This window comes from Mauremys reevesii, linkage group 15 (genome assembly GCF_016161935.1).
Source record: "Mauremys reevesii isolate NIE-2019 linkage group 15, ASM1616193v1, whole genome shotgun sequence".
Lineage (NCBI taxonomy): Eukaryota > Metazoa > Chordata > Testudines > Geoemydidae > Mauremys > Mauremys reevesii.
The window spans coordinates 42,849,827-42,869,995 of NC_052637.1; the positions used below are offsets into that span (position 1 = coordinate 42,849,827).

General features: G+C 42.2%; 1 protein-coding gene across 4 annotated transcripts in view; it reads right to left on the reverse strand.

Moving 5' to 3' along the window:
* Positions 1 to 20,169, reverse strand: part of RPTOR (regulatory associated protein of MTOR complex 1) — a 273,244-nt gene that overhangs the window by 169,079 nt on the left and 83,996 nt on the right. For all 4 annotated transcript variants that reach the window (XM_039501518.1, XM_039501520.1, XM_039501519.1 and 1 more), the window contains exons 4-5: positions 17,097 to 17,255; positions 2,954 to 3,100 (exon numbers count right to left, since the gene is read on the reverse strand). In XM_039501518.1, the coding sequence (XP_039357452.1) occupies positions 2,954 to 3,100; positions 17,097 to 17,255 (306 nt within the window). The remainder of the gene's footprint in view (positions 1 to 2,953; positions 3,101 to 17,096; positions 17,256 to 20,169) is intronic.

Sequence of the window (20,169 nt, forward strand, 5' to 3'; positions counted from 1 at the left end):
CGGCGTGCCGACGTGCTTGGGGTGGTGAAATTGCTAGAGCCGCCCCTGGTAGGAAGCTCTGGGTCAATTAAAAAATTTTGGTAAATAAATGAAATTTTAGTATAAATATCTGGAATCCTCAGACAATCTCAAATATAATCAACGTTCAGCAAGAAGAATTTGCACTAAAAAAGAAATGTAAAAGTAATGACTATATCCTGAAATAGAGGGTATTCCCAGGAGCTCACATCTACATTTATGTTTCTTATAGAAGGCTGTGTGATCTGTCCATTTATTTATTTCAAATGTCTACTTTTTTCATTTTTTTAAGCACTACGTATACCATTTCCTCTGATCTAGCTCAACACACCATCTGGTCATCCCTTAATCTCTGTTACTATCAAAGGCAAAAAAAGTATGTCAAATATTTCATGAATCTATAATATAGTAGGTCAATTTTTTTTAAGTCACAAATATATAAATAGTTTTAACAGGCAGAAAACGAATGCAGCTCACGTTTTCAGTCCTCAATGTATTGAATAATTTTTATTCAAAAGTGGAATTACAATACGTACTGAAATTAACAAATGTTTTGAGATATTAACTATGAACCGATTTTGTGTTTTTAATATCCACTATTTATGCAGTGGACTATCTGAACAATAGCCAACGACATTAAACTTAGTGGAAAAACAAACTCTTAATTAAAATAGCACCAAGATAAAAACTAAGTTAATTACAAAACATAATGTAAAATTACACCATCACCAATTGGACACCTGAAATAACCTTTATTTTAATTCTTACTTTTATCTTCTGCATACAGAATTAAAATTTAATATGTAAGAAACTGCAGGTATTATATTTTTCTAGATAGGACGTATGAAAGTCTTCTATTCTGAGTACTTTGTATAAAATTAAAAAACAGTTCCCTTAGTAAACTAGTCCTCAGCAGTGCTCACCACACACCTAGAGTACGTAAGTTACCAGGACAGAAAAGTTGGACTTGTAACCTGGGAAATAAAATGTTTAAATAAATTACAGTACAGGGAGAAAGTCGTCAGTTAAAGAAGAGTCATCTGAAGACACTTTTGTTGTTTGGGTTTTCAAGTTTTTGGCAGAAGGAAAAAAATCCTGAACGCCAGACAAACTTTTTGCATTTTTGTTGGATAGCAGAGACTACACTTTCCAACGGTGGCTGTTTCAACAACTTGTGTATGACAACCAGATATCCTGGTTTGGAAGGACAGCCCTTGTCTTTGTGCCCACTCTACTTATTCTGGAGTTCTAGAGCCCCTAGGAACATGGTCACATGCGCTTGCCCAGCCACCCACCTGTGCTGCCATGGTACTGCAGTGCTGAAAGGTCCTGCATAGCAGCAATCCCATCAACACCCAACAGCAGTTTTGCATTGTCCATCCCCTTAGTGCACACTAGCCATCTCACCTACACAGAACAGTAGCTACCCTACACCCAGAATATCTTCAGGTCACTCTAGGGCTCAATGGCAGCAAAGGAGAACCGAGAGTCGGTAGAGAAATGCAGGGGAAGGGGAGGTAAGGAAAACCAAAGGAGAACTGGGGAAAGAAAAGAGCTGGAGTGAGGCATCTTTCTAAATTAGTGTATGCCTGGGCTCTGGGAGAAGAGAGAAGAAGAATAAAGAAAAACAGAACACCCAGAAGGACAGAATCTATACACAGAAAAACAAAGAAGCAATAAATATGGCAGGGTGAGTGATGGCTGAAAGATAAACATGAAAGAAGTGAGGCTTACAAGCAGCAGAATAAAAAAAGCTATAGGATGAGAGGAACACAGGGCATAATGGCAACTTCTTCCATTTTTTGTTCTGAAAAAATGGTAACACTCAACACACATCTCTGCCAATACAGATCTGGGCCTTTCAGTGTCATGTCCTTCCTCAGTGAGGAACCTGCAAACACTTGCTCACTGATTGGTAGCGTTACTTATAAAGAGATGGGATGATGAGAAAGACCTAACTGTCTTAAACTGTTACTAGACTGGCATGTTTCTTTAAGAGGGAAAGAGAGAGTCTCTACTTGCCAGAAAGTCACTGCAAAATTCAACACTGGGGTTCATTCTATTTAAGAAAATTAAAACCAAGCACACCCTCAATAAGTGTCATGGAATCATGTTTGTAACAACCAGCCAGTTGCCTGATTGACCAATATTCCCTGTTAAACATATTGAAAGTTTTAAAAGTATTTGACTTAGTGCTATGGAAGTATAAGAAACGAATCTTTAACAGGCTGCTTTTCAAATGGGCTAAAGCTTAGGGAGAACATCAAATCACACACCTGCTTGCCTACAACATCCAGTTTCTGACACATTGCTGCACTAAGCATCTAGTGCACAACGGGAAAGCACCTTAAAGTTATTTCATATATTCCCCTTCACAATTCATATTTACTCCAATAAATTCAAATTAAAACTATAATGAAAAGTGTCTTTTCATTAGAAACACAAGGTTACACTTTTGTATTCTGTCAAGCTAAAGTGATCAACAATAGGTCCTTTTGTCTATTAGTTTTAAATCATTTAGTTTAACATTTATGTATTTGGTACAACAGCAAGAAACACTACTGGAATCCAAATCAGTATTGGTCAATTGCATCTAAAATAAATGGCTCTGCTTCACCTCAGCATTCATCTCAGCAGCAAAGACTATTAAGGCACAAACTGATTCTATTAGTGTTATCACTTAATTAGTACTTGCAATAAAAATGATTCTGACTATAACAGAAAGGCATACAGAGCCAGAAAGACTGCACTGGAGTGACATGATTTTTTCCAAATTAATTTGCTTTTTAACTCTTTTTTTTTAAATATTTATTGTCTCATAATGGGCTCAAACCTGTCTCCACTGAAGTCAATGGGAGCAGGATCAGACCCTGAATGCCCAGCAGAGAGAGAAATGAAGCCACAGGAAGATTTTGGCAATTCACTAAGGTCTCACCTCCAACTCTTGCTCCCTCTGTAGCGCAAATTGCTTGAATGACTTGACAATAAGGCCAGCATTGGAGCAATCATAGACGAAAATGGAGGGACTGCCCATCCAAGTCTGCAGGTCATATATGGATAGTGGAATATACTGAGTATAGTTCTGTAAGAGGAAACAAAATAAAAAGTGGACATTATATACATGAAGAGAATGACAACTGATGGTAGAGCCTTTGTCTCTGAGGCACTGAAATATGCATTCCATGAATTCTACTTTTGAAATCATAGAATGAAAGTCTGCATGTGTTCAGGGCCTATTGCTAATTCTACATGACAACCCCACTCAAGAATGTAATACGCAAACAGATTCTGTCATATTACTTGCCTGCTAAATTGAGCTTGAATGTTTACAAATTCTAAAATCTGCTTCAAGGTTCCTTTGAAACATGTTAGCAGGTGTAACCTGACATTCAACAGTGTATGTTCATATCAGGCCCTTGCAATACTGATGCAGGACACGGAAAGTAAGAAGTCATAAAAAGCTTCAACTTCAGAAATAGGTTGCTCTTTAATTTAATTTAAGGTCAAATATATTTGGCACTGGAAACTTTATGGACATAACTTAAAATGGCTGCTTACAGCAAAGATGTCCATCAGCAGACATCTCTAGTGTTGGTTTAATGAGACCCTTTCACTGTTTTATTGCAGCCTTTACAACAACTGTGCATCTTTCAAAATTAATTGATGAAGTTAAATCCTACAAAGCCTGTCTAACTACATGAAGCTCCCATAAACTCAGCTTCTGCAATTGGTAAGTGCTGCATTTTCTATTAGAAACTGAAGGCACGTGGGTCTTATTTCTTTTGAGCTACAAGAGGGATTTATAAAAAGAGCCTTAAAATACGATATGCACTGCAGCCTTAGCTATGGAGCAGCTATACTCCCTCTTTATATAAAACACTGAGCTGCAGAACTGAGGCTGTAACCCTAATCCTTCACCTCCAAAAAAACTTGAGCTACAGAAATCTTTCCTAGCATCACATAGCTTTATGTTCTTTCTAAACTGCAGCCAGAGGGCAACATGCTCACACATGTACAGTGTCCAATTCTGCTCCCCATAAAATTAATCGCAAAAACTACCACTGACATCATTAGGATGACAATCAGGCCTATAACTCCCATTTAAATTCAGTGGGATTTAAATTACCCACCACAAAAACAGTTAACTTATCTAATGCTCAAATTCTTAAGCACATTCTTAAGGATTGGTCCTGCTTTGAGCAGGGGGTTGGACTAGATGACCTCCTGAGGTCCCTTCCAACCCTGAGATTCTAGGATTCTATGAACATTTACCTATGTGTAAAGTCTAAAGTGATAAGCCATTTAAAGGGAAGAACAAGCTGGATTTGAAAATGCAGGATATCATTAAGTCAAAACCCTTTTGAAGAATACTCTTCTTCAAGAGATGTTCTAGTTCAGGGATCGGCAACCTTTGGCACACGGCCCGCCAGGGCAAGCACCCTGGCAGGCCGGGAAAGTTTGTTTACCTGCTGCGTCTGCAGGTTCGGCCGATTGCAGCTCCCACTGGCTGCTGTTTGCCATCACAGACCAATGGGGGCTGTGGGAAGCGGCGCGGGCCGAGGGATGTGCTGGCCACCCTTCCCGCCACTCCCATTGGCCTGGAGCGGTGAACTGCGGCCAGTGGCGGGGCGGCACTTGGGGTTTTTTTGTTTGTTTGGCTGGGCAGCACCCGGGGGCTTTTTTTTTTTTTTTTTGGCGGGGTGGCGCTCAGGTTTTTTTGTTTGTTTGTTTGTTTTGGCAGGGCGCCGCTAGGGTTTTTTTGGTTTGGTGGGGCGGCGCTTGGGTGGGGGTTGGCAGGGCGGGGCACCGCTAGGGATTTTTTGTTTGTTTGTTTCGGCGGGGCGGCACTTGGGGTTTGTTTGTTTGTTTTGGCGGAGCAGCGCTCGGGTTTTTTTTTTGTTTCAGCAGGGCGGCGTGGGGGGGGTTGTTTTGGCAGGGCGGCGCTAGGGGGGGTTGTTTCGGTGGGGCGGCACTGGGGTTGGGTTTTTTTGGTTTGGCAGAGCAGGGCAGTGCTTGGGTTTTTTTTTTTTTTAGTTTTGGCGGGGTGGCGCTCGGGGGGGTTGTTTTTGTTTTGGCAGGGTGGCGCTCAGGGGGCGTTGTTATGGGAGGGGCGGCGCCCTTTCCCCCCTCCCCCTGCTTGGGGCGGCAAAAAAGTTAGAGCCAGCCCTGGGTGACACAGATCTGTGATGTGTGTGACACCTGGCAGCCCTGGGTCCGAGGGATGGTCAGGGGAAGCTAGGCCAGCTTCCCCCTCCCCACTCAAGTGCTCCCAGGCACTCCCAGTAAAGTAATTCTTTAGTACAGAGGTTCTCAAACTTCAGTGCACCGTGACCCCCTTTCTGACAACAAAAATTACTATACGACTCCAGGAGGGGGGACTGAAGCCTGAGTCTGCCTGAGCCCCCTCGCCTTGGGTGGGTGCCCAAAGCCAAAGCCCAAGGGCTTCAGCCCTGGGCCAGGAGCCTGTAACCTGAGTCCTGCCACCCCAGGCCAAAGCCGAAGCCTGAGCCCCACCCAGGGCTTGAAGCCCTTGGGCTTCAGCTTTAGCCCCAGACCCCAGCAAGTCTAACGCCAGCCTTGGCGACCCCATTAAAACAGAGGTCCTGAGCCACAGTTTGAGAACCGCTGCTCTAGAAGATTGATGTTTAGGTGTTCAGCAGATTGCCAATGTTTTCAGGAGGAATGGAAGTGAGAAAAGGGAATGGCAATTTTCAAAGATTTCTCTCTCAGCAAAACTTGACCAGAATTTAAAGGGACAAAGAAATGGCAGTTTTCAGACTCAGAGGGCTTTTCCCTTGCTGCAGCAATGTTGGTGCTAGATCTTTTCAGAGCTCAGAAGATTGTTTTACAATAGAAAAGGTTACGCAACTTAAATATTAGGTGTCGCTTCCAGCTCCCCTTATAATAAAGTTTTCAATACTCAAGGCAATCACGATCACTGACCTCCAGTTTCTAACAAATCTTTCAGCACACCAAATTAACCTCACTGAATGGCATGTGGGTCTTCTTAGTTTAGCAACTTTAGAGGAGATTATAAATCAATTGAACAACAATACTAAAAATTTAAGAAACAGTCCAGTTTCTTGGAGATCTTAACACCGAGTCAATAAGAGCCACATTGAACATGATTACATTTGTTTTTTATTAATATTTTTATGATTTCACAAGTTTCATATGGTTAGTGTATTACTGAAGAGCTTAATCATGTAATTCTGGCTTCTGTTATAGTGCTTGCATTTCATGCATCTATTTGCAAAAATAATAAAAACCACTAATCCAGAAATAAACTGGAGCTCTAAAGAAATAATTCTTCCTTCCAATGCGTGGTGCCATTTCTCTTCCCACTTCATATCAAAGATAAGACAGCGTTTGAAGATTATGTATGCGTCAATTCCCGGAAAGCTAGAATGTTTCTTCAGCAGGTTTCTATGTTCCGTTTCTGTCCTGGGATTTCACAACCTAATGGAATCTTTCAGTAAAATTCAGGAGAAGAGCCTTGTGGGGATCACCCTGTGGGAACCCATCCCCAGTTATTTCCATATGTATAATTATCTCATCAGCCACCTCACTTAGGGAATGGTTTGTTTGTCAAGCTGCAGAGAAAAATTAAAGCATTGCAAGCCTTCAAAGGCTTGCCCAGAGTAACGCCGCATTTTATCACACTGCAGCGAACCATCTGATGCTGCAGTTGGAGAGAAAGGAGGAAAGATTATCCCAACTGTAACCGTTTTCTGCCCCAGACAGGTATCACTGTAAAACTCTCCCTCTACAAATTACAGGGCTGAATGCTTTTCTGAAGTGTGAGCAATCCTAGTAGAAGTGAGGGTAGAGTGGGCACCTTCCTACATTCTACCCTGAATTCCCTAACGCAGGACAGAACAGACAGAGGGGGCACATCAGGATTGTCTTTTTTTTCCTCCTGAACACATAAAAGACCAGGTTTTCATTCTAAATAAACAAACAGAGATGGGTTTCAGATTATTTATTTATTACGATCCTCTTTATCTGTCAGGCTAGATTAAACATCAAAAAACTAGGCTTGCTTCACAAGGCTGCCCTGAAAGATTAAGCTAACCACAGAGGCACTTATACTACAGCAAGCACAACATGACAAGAGTTATGAAAAATTTAACTCACAGAAAATGTGTGTGCAGGGGAAGGCAGGTTTGTTTTTTAAACAGCAAGTTAATTTAACTATTAGCTTTTTCAGTGTCTTATCCAAATTGTGCCACATTCTCAGTTTCACATCAATTCCCTGTGGAATTTGAACCCTGTTTAACTAAAGAAAGCCACTGAGATTTGGCTTTGTAGCTGAAGTGAATCAGGTTGAAATAATACTTCCTGAAGGCTTTATCCTTTTTAATCTACATATCAGAATATATAATGCTTAATCTCTCATAAATATAGCACTGCCGTACAATGATGGATTCTTAGAGTCACACGGACCCATTGCAAGTTCTGTTGTCTCCTGGTGAAGGATAAATAGATAATTTGCAGATTGCCTGGCAGGGAGTTGCAATACTACAGTTAGAGAAAGGGCAGAACTGGAATAGTGTTATCCAGTGTATCCCGGGGACACACTCAATAGTATGTCAATCCAACTGCCAGTGACTGTACCAACCAACTGGATTTCAATCAACTACAGAAGAGGACCATTGGGAGATCTTATTTTTCAGAAACAGACTGGGTAATTTAGTACATAAAATTGGTATTTTCCTTACAATTTAACAGCTTCAATCTACCCAGAGCATCAGATGTTTGGGAGCAGAGGACTAGGGTAACTTTAAAAATACCTATTTTTGAGTAATGTGTATGCCTACATTTTGTGGGAGGGGCTTTGCATCTAATCTGTACTTAGTGTGATGTTTTTGGAAATCTGTCTTTACAATTTATGAATGCTGGTTAATATTGCAAAGTTGTCATTATGAACTGGTGTATTTTTGAATGCCTTTGTCTGTATGTGAATTCTGCCTTTGCTGGCATGAGCTGTATCAGGTCCTCCTAGTCCAGATACAATGGAGGGTAATTAGAACTCAATGAAACACCTTGAACAATGGGTGAGCTTCAGCCTAAGAAAACCATTTCTCACCTACCCCTCTGCAGGGGTGAGTGGAAGAGTGAAAAATTCCCAAAAACTGGGGGGAAAAAAGAAGCCAGGTAACAAACAAGAGAGTCTATAAAAGGACCCAAAGAGGGGAAGGGGAAGGAGACAGACACACACAGGAAAAGTTCAGGCAGAAGGAAGGAAGGGCACAGACTGGACATGGTGAGAAGAAGCCATCTCATCTAAGGAGAAGGCTTCATGTTTCAAATCATAAGCCATGCATTGGAACAGAAGGACTCTAGATGGGATCAAAGGACCCTGATCCCAGCCCAATGAATGCCCTGTATTAGATGAGGAAATTGAGGCAGAGAAATGTGTGTAGGGTTTATTATTTTTGGGCAGATCTGCGTATTTCTTGTGTAATTAATAGGGCTGTCAAGCTATTAAAAATTAATTGCAATTAATCGCACTGTTAAACATTAATAGAATACCATTTATTTAAATATTTTTGGATGTTTTCTACATTTTCAAATATATGGATGTCAATTACAACACAGAATACAAAGTGTACAGTGATCACTTTATATTTATTTTTGATTACAAGTATTTGCACTGTAAAAAACAAAAAGTATTTTTCAATTCACTTAATACAAATACTGTAGTGCAATTGCTTTATCATGAAAGTTGAACTTACAAACGTAGAATTATATACAAAAAACCTGTATTCAAAAATAAAACAGTAAAATTTTAGAAGCTGCAAGTCCACTCAGTCCTACTTCTTGTTCAGCCAATCGCTCAGATGAACAAGTTTATTTACATTTGCAGGAGATAATGCTGCCTGCTTCTTGTTTACAATATCACCTGAAAGTGAGAACAGGCGTTCACATGGCACAGTTGTAGCTGGCACTGGAAGATATTTACATGCCAGATGCACTAAAGATTCATATGTCCCTTCATGCTTCAACCTCCATTCCAGGGGACATAGGTGCTGATGATGGGTTCTGCTCGATAACAATCCAAACCAGTACGGACCGACGCATGTTCATTTTCATTATCTGAGTCAGATGCCACCAGCAGAAGATTGTTTTTCTTTTTTGGTGGTTCGGGTTCTGTAGTTTCCACATCAGAGTGCTGCTCTTTTAAGACTTTTGTTTAGCATATCTGGCAGGTAAATACCTTGCAATGCTGGCTACAAAAGTGCCAAGCAAATGCCTGTTCTCACTTTCTGATGACATTGTAAATAAGAAGAGGGCAGCATTATCTCCTGTAAAAGTAAACTAACTTGTTTGTCTCTTAGTGATTGGCTGAAAATGAAGTAAGACTGAGGGCACTTGTAGGCTCTGAAGTTTTAAATTGTTTTGTTTTTGACTGCAGTTATGTAACAAAAAAACCCTACATCTGTAAGTTGCATTTTCACGACAGAGATTGCACTACAGTACTTGTATGAGGTGAACTGAAAAATACTATTTCTTTTGTTTATCATTTTTACAATGCAAATATTTATAATAAAAAATATGCACTTTGATTTCAGTTACAACACATAATACAATATAAATAAAAATGTAAAAAAAAATCCAAAATATTTTATAAATTTCAATTGGTATTCTATTGTTTAACAGTGTGATTAGAACTGCGATTAATTGTGATTAATTTTTAAAATCATGATTAATTGTTTTGAGTTAATCGCGTCTGTTAACTGCGATTAATCGACAGCCCTAGTAATTAAGTGAAAAGAAATAATCTATGCATTACATGCCACACCTACCGTGGCCCCTCGAAGATGGAAACCAGAGCTCACACCTTTGGGTGGAGTTCTGGGAGAAGATGTGTTTAAGCGACAGTGGGTATCTGAGGAGTGTCAGCCCTGGTTCCAATGAATGAACTGCATGGTTTAAGCTCTCAGGATGGGATGCTACATAAAGGATTTGCACCCTGAGTATGCGCCTAGGCATCCAAGACATGCTTCCCTGCTATTAAAATGAAGTCTGCAAGAAAATGGGGTATTTTGGCAACAAATTTAAGGTCCAGGAAGCACCAGTTCATTATTTAGCATCTTACCAGAATCTACCCACTGATAAACAACAAAAAGACCAAAGAAACCTGTGAGGTTAGAAGGGGAGATACGGAGCACAGTTAAAGCCTGGAAGTACATACTGACAGAACCAAGAAGTGGTGTATTTTATCAGATTATTGTCTGTCTATCTCCTTCCCCACTGGTAGCTTTCCAACTCTGTCAGTCTTTCAGGTTCCCCCAATTTTTCCCTCATTTTATATCCTCCTCCTCCCTCCCCCAGCATAAGGCCTCAACCTCACTCTTCTCCTTGGCAAGAGAAAAAGGCAGGGCTTCTCTAATAAGCTTCCTGGAAAGGGCTTCTAGCTAGGAATATAAAGGCATTCCACCAAACATCTCACAAGTTGTAACACCCTCCACTTCTCAGGATCTCAGACTCCACAGTAAGAATCCAGGAGTCAAACTTTGATCTCCCATATGGCAATGCAGAGTATTAGCCCATCACAGTATGTCTACACTGCAGTGTAAGTGCAGGGCCATAAGCACAGACTGGTGGTTCAAATCATCACGCAGACCTGGGATGACCAACCATGGGTCCAGAACTTTCAAAAGAAGAAAGCTACATTTCTGGAGCTTTGTGAGCAACTTGCTCTGACCCTCCAGCATAAAGAGACATGCATGAGGCCACCCTTGCTGGTCCAGAAGCAGGTTGCTGTAGCTGTCAGGAAACTGGTTACCCCAGGCTGCTACAAGTCCATTGCACCAGTTTGATGTTGGAAAGTTGACCGTGGGTAAAGTGGTGGCGGAGGTTTCTGAGGCAATCAGGTATGTGGTTTACCCCACAGTGGTGGGCATAAACGTTATTCCTGAAGTAATTGCATGCTTTGAGAGAATGGGGTTTCCAAGCTGTGCTGGTGCCACTAATTGGACTCATGCCCATTGTCTGCCTCCCTTAGGGAGCATGAGTACAAATACTGCAAAAGGCACTGCTCCATTGTTACGCTGCCCCTCGTGAGCCACAGAGGGTGATTTATGAACATAAACACAGGCTGCATTGGGAAAATTCAGGCTTTTCGCCGATTGGGAGCGTACATTCATGGACAGGCTAGGACACTATTCCCACCAAATGACATTGTCATAAACTGAGTTATTGTCCCCACTGTTATTCTGGGGGACCCCACATACCCATTTTTGCCTTGGCTTATGAAACTGTACCCTGATTTCAGACACGCTGGCAAAAGACGGTTTAATTACTCTCTCAGGATATGTAGAATGGTTGCTGAATGTGCATTTAGCAGACAGAAATCCCAGTGGCACTATTTACAGACCTGTTTGGATTCCAGTGTCATCAATGCTGTTCGTATCACTGTGGCTTGCTGTGCTCTTCACAATCTTTGTGAAGCCAGAAGTGAGCCATTTCCCCCTGAATGAACCTATGGCACTGAGGGGCCACTGAATCAGTACACTCCGCCAGAAAGTCCGTCTACCACAGCTGGAAGTGGATGCACCTGGGCAACATAGTCAAGGATATTTTGCGCTCCCACCTTATCGACTTGAATGACCCAATGGAAAAAGGGGAATAGTACTTTATGAATATGCTTGTGGGAACAGGATGGGAGGGCTCATTGATTGCATGGTTTCAGTGCCTGAGGAGGAGTGGGGAGTTTAGTGCCATGCAATATACTTATGAATGACATGACCACTTATGAAAGAGGGGGTAGGGGTTATTCATAGTATGGATTGATGTAAGGAAGTGATTGAAGTAGGAATTGCTAAGATAATTTACTGAGGGACAGTCTTTGCACACTAATTCTTAATTATCCCTGATCATGTGTTTATCTTTATTACTTTGAATACAGATTGCATGATGTGAAGCAATGAGAGCAATAAACATTCCTGATGAAATAAAAAGCTTTATTTATAAACATGTATTAGAAAAGTACAATATTCATCCATTCCCAGGCAGGCCAGCCCCAATTACCATACCAAAACACCAGTAACAACAGACTCTTACAGGGGGAAAAAATAACAACAAAATGCATATAGACAGTACAAACACTGAAACCATGTGGAAGGGTACGTCTATACTACCTGCCGGATCGGTGGGTAGTGTTCAATGTATCAGGGATCGATTTATCACATCTCATCTAGACGCGATAAATCGATCCCCGAATTGACACCCGTACTCCACCTCACCAGGAGTAGTAAGCAGAGTCGATGGGGGGAGACATGCAGGTTGACCTGCCGCAGTGAGGACGGCCAGGTAAGTTGAACTAAGATACTTCGACTTCAGCTACGCAAATAGCATAGCTGAAGTTGCGTATCTTAGTTCGAACCCCCCCACTAGTGTAGCCCAGGCCGAAGACAGAAATCCCCTACCATGGCATGTCCCCTGGCAACCTGTTTCTCCTCTTCCTTCTTTTCCCATCTGCCATGCACTTCGCACTGTAGGAAGTGGGGTGCAGGCATCCACGGGGGAGGGGGTCAATATGGAGGGCTGCATGGGGCAAGGCTGCCCTGTCCAGCTGCTCATGAGACCCAACTGCATGTACCACTCAGCCTTGGGAGTCTTCCAAGCTGCTTCTGGACTGCAGCACAGAGTAGGCAGCATGCAGGGAACTCAGGTTGTGGTGGGGGTGATGCAGCAGGAGCCACTACTCTTGCGGTCATTAGTGGCATGAGCCGCTCAAACAGTTGTTTCTGTTGAGCTTGGTCTTCCTCCCTCAGCTGCCATTCCTGTTCCAGGAACTATAAAGCAAGTGCCTGCTCCTGCACTGAAACTCTGTCCTCAAAATGTGCAGCCATCCTGAGCCTTTCCTCCAGCCTCTTGCCATGCCTTTCCTCTAGCCACAAATCCCTCTGTCTTTGATACAGGATCTGCTTGTTGGCCCTCTCCAGAACTTCAACCACAAGTTCATCATGGAAACGCTTCCTCTTGGAATAGTCCATGAAGGTCCGTTGGCCCAGGCTTCTGCTGCAATGTGGGCTAGCTGCGGAGATGCTGCAATCAGTAGAAGTCAAGGGGCCTGGAACAGGACAAGACACGGCGGGTTATTGTCTCAAATAGCTCAGTGCAGGAGCACAGAAAAAGTCCTGGTGGAATTTCAAAGACATAAAATGATACTTTCACAAACAGAACTTCAATATATTGTGAGAGGGATGCTTCAGACCACAGAAGCTCCTGGACACAGCCTAATTAATTGCAGCAAAAGATGTCCAGACACAATTATTAGTTAAAAATGCAAAGCTGTTTTTATTTTAGAAAACTGCAGAACTACTTGGGTTTTTGCAGAGGGGAGAAATCAGCGGCTATGCAACAAAAGCTTTTTCTATCAGTGCAGTCCTTCCATATTTTGGAGGACATAATAGTTCTTCTGGTGCCTGATTGGCAAAGGGAGAAGTTACTCCAAGCTGCCGGTGGGAAACCTGCAGTTTATATACTCTAACTATTCAAACATATAGTAACTGAACTGTACTTCAATGAGGGGGACAGGCTAGTCAGCTACTGAGGTGTCCCTGGAAAATATGTCCTTCCCCAAAACATGACTACCTATCTGGAGTTCCTGCTTCAGGAAAAGTTTGCAGCTATCAGCATCCAGGATTGGGTCAGAATTCATGAGAAAAATCAACAGGATGCTGCATTAGCTTCCATACGGCTTATTCTGTCATGGCTGCATGCAAACACACAGGACGCCATAGACTTCTTCCCCCTAGCACATTTCTGGACAAAGTTTCCGACCCCAGTCATATTTGGGACAAATGATTTTGTCACCTGTGGACTGCAGGGACTACCTATAACTGAAATGGACCAGATTTGTAAAACTGAGCACATTTCCCCCTCCCCCACACCCACACAATTTCTAGATGACTTGACAGACCGGTGAGTGGTTACAGAGTGGCATACTTACAGGCATGGCAATGGAAGGTTATTGCTTTTAAGAAACAGGAATGGCCCTACCAAAAATCTGTGCTTTTCCAGTAACAATACACATTAAAGATGTTCTTTACCGTTTGCATTTCCCAATTGTCACTTTGAACTCCACGTGGTAGGGAGAGAGAGGGAAGGGGATGCCAAGGCACTGACGTACAATGCACCATTAGCTTATACACGTTGCTAGTAAGGGCTTCTCATAACCTTTGCTTTGATTCATAAAGTAGAAATCCCTCCCATTACTGTATTAACAAACATTGACATGGAGCCAGAAACTTACCAGGCTCAGGGGGTGGCTTCTATCAGCTCCTCAGTGGGTGGTTTCTCTGGGGAACATCAAATGGCTCCTTCAAGTGTAGGCCCAGAATGTGCTGCTGCTGCTGCTCCTACTCCAAAGCTGCTTTGGGACCGGTTCCAGCAACAGAGTGAGTCCACTGTCCTCCCTCAGTGCCTGCTGCTGGCTCCTATCAGTCCTCATGCTGGATTCTGAGGCGAGCAGGGGACCAGCTGACCAGGTCGCCATCACCACCACCATTGGCTCCATGCTGGTCACAATGCCCAGCTGCTGCTCACAATGCCCAGCAGCTGGTCAAACTCCTCATAAAACTGGCATGTCATTGGCGAGTTGCCTGAGGAGTGGTTCTGGTCCCTGGTTTTCCAATACCCACTTTTGAGCCGCTTCATCTGTTCCCTGCACTGGCCACTGGTCTGGTAAATGTGCAAAGCTGCCAGCTTCTTCGCTATGTGTGTATGCGTAGTCATTCCTAGTACTCTCACTAAAGTCCAGAGTTTTGCTGGCCTTGCACCAGAGATTTACCAAAATCTGGCTGTGCTCCCACGACCATGAAGCAACGTGCTTTGCAAAAGGCATCTGCTGTTCAGTCTCCACTGCAAACACAGAAGGCTCTCTGATGGTGCATTTGCAGCTGAGTGGTCAGATGACAATGGAAGGGTTAACGTTGACTCACTGAGCTGCTGCTGTACACCAAGGGGAATTGCTCCTGTTTTCACTGGAGTCTACTGGAGATTCTTGGGATAAAAGGACAAAGGAAGTTGGCCCATGGGACTGTGGGATACTTTTGGTGAACTTCCAGGACCCAAGTCGAGGGGTGGGGGTGAGGGGGGCTGTGTCTACACTGCAAAGCAATAGGGCTTGAACCCTTGGTCACAGCCTGACTGGGGCTCGGATCCTCCAGCCTGGTTGGGTCCTAGGACCCTAGGTCCAAGCCCGAGTCTGAGAGATTTGTGTATAGACAGAAAGAGATTTTGGGCTCTAGTCTGATCCCAGGTTTACGTTGCAGTTTAGACGTACCCTAAGTCAATGGTTCTCAACCGGTGGTATGCAGAGGTCTTCCAGGGGGTACATATTATAGGCCTATTTCAGACCACAGAGAAATGGATACATATGTTAGTGTGATTTTAAAAGATCAATAGTATGTTTCAGCCCATCTGCTATTTCAACTACACTGAAGGGGGGTGGGGAAGAGAGGAGGAAAGAGACATGTTGAGCCTCATTAGCTTCTACCCAGTCCAAAAACTCACATCCTTACAAATGGTCTCTAAAAAATATTGGTTTTCCCTATTTTTATCATATTTTTCCAAAATCTTCCTTTGAATAAGGGAGTGGGAAGAGTCACTTTGCTGCCTTCCCTTCCAAAAGGGAGACAACGTTTGTTAACATATTGCAAAAAGGCTATTAAATTTCAACCTCCTTTATGCAGATCAAATCTTTCTCCCTAGACTGGACCATAAATCAGAAGGGGCCCCTCCTCCTAATCACCAGTAGAGTCCTTATCAGATTACACCAGCTGAGATAGCAAGCAAATTGGCAAATACCCAGTCAGTTCTTAAAAATGCATTTGGCATAACACAAACTTCACTGAGCAATAATTTGCTCCTCTTGCATGTGTAATACATTCTGCCCAGCATTATTTATCTTATTTATTACCTATTGCCCATTAAGTAAGAAGAAGGTCACCGCGATTTGTTCTTACACCAAATTCAGCTTTCAAATGAGTTGTTTAAAATGGTGGGCTGAATGCTAATCAAGTCTCCAATTTAGATGCATTGGAATAAAATTATATTCCCCTCCTGCCCCAATTCTCTCGTATCAGCGCTGGATTCTTTTCCAACTACAAAAAAACCAAAAGATGTGAGATGGGTGCAGTGTTTTTCTTGGCACAATACAAATCAAAAACTAAAACAATTGAATTATATAAAAATGGGAGCAAGTTCTCCCTCCACTGGATGCAACTTTCAGCTACTGACAGTAAGTCTCTATTGCAACTGTACCAAGACAGTAAATAAACAGGGGAATAAAACTATGTTCTCCATCATTTACCTTTCATAGGTGCTATATGCATGAATTATAAGGGAGGCCAAGTACATTCAACTTAATTAGCCATAACTATGAGCCCGAATGTAACAGAGTAGCAGTTTCTGTATTAATATGTGATACCAGCAGCTGTACAAATACTCAATCATGCCAGTCTTGCTGTCCTCAGTAAAAGTGACAAAGACCTTAATGCAAGAGTTGCCTACTATACTGTACTCACTTGCACCATAATACTCTGTACTTTAAAACTGGGAACTGAGAATATTTTGTTGTCTCTCATGCATTGTACTGCCATAACATGAACAATAGCTATTCAGGGTTAGCTGGCACTCTCAACATAAACTCTAACAACTAAGCCAATGACACAAGGCAGGGAAGCCAAGCATCTGAGAAGAGCTACATCTTTTGCTCCAAATCTGGCAGGAGCTAGGAGTGCAACTTGACAGAGAAGGTAGAGGAACTTGGATATAGCTGGCACCTTTAATTACTCTGTAATGTCCCCTCTGACTATTTTAAGAGAAGCATTTAACGAAGGCTCTGGGAGAGCAAGTGTTTAGCACTTCTCAGAGAGAGGGACAAGACTGCCTCTTCTGACAAAAGAACTTTGAGAGTGGGTAAGGAAAGAGAATAAATGTCAGTTCTGGAATCAAACATTCATGAAGTCATTTTAATTCCTGAAGATTAATCTGCTCTCCTACAAATAGTAACAGATTTCACTGTGCATGCTCTTTTTTAACCACGCTTCTAGCTGACACACCTTGTTGAAGACCCAGATCTCCCCGTTCACTGTTGGCCGGGGAACACCATGCCCATTGTAGTGAAAGAGGACTCTCTCTTCCTTGGCATTTCGACGCAGTGATGTACATAGTTTCTTAACTTCGTCCACCGTAGGATCGAGGCTCTGCTTGTACCGGGCCTGGTGATACCAAAAATAAGTTAACGGTTAATTATGTGCACATGCATACTTGAGATGCATAGAAGCATAAACATTTCAATACACAGCAAACAGTATGCATTACATAGAACGCTTACTAAACAACCCAGGGACTGCTACTGGCATTCCAAATGCCTCAACAACTTCAAACAGCTACTTTTATTTACTGATTTTAAATCAGCCTACCCCAACATTGTTTTCGTTTCCCTATTCACAATTCCCCCCCGAGGCTCAGAATTGACCATATTCAGTCTTGCACTATTGACACATTTATGGTCAGCTATTTCCGCAACCTTTCAGGGCTAGATATTGGTTCTAACCTTGAAAGACCCAAAGTATCTGTGTAGAATAGCTATTTTAGGTGACTGTTTAAATGTTTTTTAATTTTCCCCCCTCCTTTCTGAGCTCTGTTATAGTTGGAGTCTTGGTACAAAGGCACTTCTCTTTACTAGTGGATACATACAAAAATAGCCCCAGTAAAAAAAACCGTAACATCTAAAACAGTGGGTCTCAATCATTTTTCACCTCAGAGCTAAAAGCCTCCTGCCATTTCTTGCTGGACCCACCAAAATGCTCTGCAGACACAAAAGGATCGATGGATTGAGGCCACAGCAAGAACCCATAGCTGGTTTGGGGTAGGGGCTTGCTGGGCACTGAGTAGAGATAGCAGGAGGAGTGAAGGGGTGCCCAGTGGGGGCAAGGTGTGCTGATACCCAGGAAAATCCTGGCCAAGAGAAGGGAGTTTTTCCCTCCCAAACACAACACTCAACTGGACGGCTACTGCTGCCTCCAGGTTAGGAAGAATGGGGAACTGCGGTGAGGTTTCAGCAGGACTGAACTTAGAGGCACAGCAGATATAGGAAAAGGAGAGAGCAAACTGTCTTCTCTCCCTCCACCCATTACTCTTGCAGGGTTGTACTGCTCTTAGGATTGCCACTTGTGTGCAATGCAGACAGTAATGCAGATATCCTAAAACTCATGATAAAATCTTTATACTTCACTATTCCATCATGTATTCTCTACATACTGACATAACACACTGGAAGTGCAGTTTTCAACAACTTTCATGTTGAAAAATGTGTGGCAACATACCAAAGACATTTTGCATAAAGGAAGAGGGAAATGGCTAAGTACTGCACGCGGGGCAGGGCAGGGGCCAAGTACAATATTATAGTAACTGTGTAGACAGATGAGAATGTAAAGAAGGTGTTCTAAGATATGAAAGCTTTTGCCAGAAAAAAATATGCCTCCCGATAAAGGTCAGAAAAATAGCTGGATTGTGGCAATAGTTCAGTCTAAATATAATGAAACTATATACAATTTCAGTAATAGAGTCACTTTAAACTATGTAGGTTTCTCCATCACAATAGCTCATTAACATAAACAGTTCTGCAAGGTTAGAAATGCTATTGGGTCTCAAAATGAGCTCTCTCCTCCTTTGCACATATGAAGGACTATGCTAGAAGAATGCTAAATTAAAATATAGTCACTTTAAAGGTCAGCTAGTGGCCAGGACATGCCAAAATAGGTTAAATAAGACTGATGAATTATGGGAAAATAAACTAATGTCTGCACTATCAGCCAGCACCAGTTAACGATATTCACCATCAACTCAGACAAACTTTTTGAACTATGTCATGTCACAAACTTCTAATCTACTATAAGATTGGAGTGTTTGGCGGAGCTGGCTACCTAACTTTTAGCTATTAACATCAGCTATCAAGTTACTCCAGAGTCCGTGCACTTCAGGCTTACTGAATGTGCCATATATGCTAAGGATTTTATTATTAAAATTATTCAAGATTTTTATATTAAAATTATACATCATAGTCTGACATCCACAACTCAGAACACTGAGCAGATTGCACCACAGAGTACATCTTTTCTGACAAACACATTCCAACAGAAACCATGCACCTAAAACCCCACACTGGATACCTGCAACCTGATGTTCATGCAGCAATGTTAAATGGGATCCAAAGACTCCTGAAGGAGCAGCAGCTTTCACTTTCCTTCTGGGTGATCCTATTATAACCTTGGATACTGCATCTCAACTACAGCTCAGTCCTAACACAATGTTACATTGTAACACAACATTATAACACAACGTTACAAACATGAAAATCCCAAAGCATTTCAGCCCACATTGGAGCATAACTTCAGTAAGAATCAATGCTACAAGACCATTCTTACTCAACGACTTGATGAGGGAACTAGAAGTAACTTTAACAAAGCCACCCACCATAAAAACATGCATCCACTGTATAAAACCATGCAGATTCCTCCATGTGAAAGCTGGCTTGCTTGTCAAACTTAAGGTGTACTATTGCGCCAAAGCCTGGTGACAAGAAAATGCCTTTTAATTGCCCTTTGGATAGGCAGAGTCTCTGTCTTTCCCAGACACGCAGAACAGACGTACCCAAGGGACTAGAAATCCGGAATCACAATGGCCTCAAGAACTAAAGCTGCTATATTACAGCAGACAAGAACTGCATATAAGAATAGGACAATCTTGAACAGATACAAAACATTTTTTACCTTCGACTGTGCACCTTAAGTACAGTTTTGCAAGCTACGAAGACAATTAAATCATTTTTATATATTAAAGGATTTCCATAACCACTCCCAGTACAACATTTTACATTTTTTGTACCTTTAATGAACACAGCAGACAGCTAAACAGAACCGTGATAACTTGGTTTTAATGTTTCTCAATTAACACTCAGCATTTCAAGCCAATAAGCAAAAAGAATGCCTTGCAGTGCCTGGTTTCAGCCCTCTAAGGCACAATCCTGAGTGTGCAGCATTCCAGCAGCAGTCACAACAAGGAGGTTAAGGAACAGAGGCCTTGTTCTGTCACACTCAGATGTTCTTTAGGAGTTTCCTCACTAGGCAA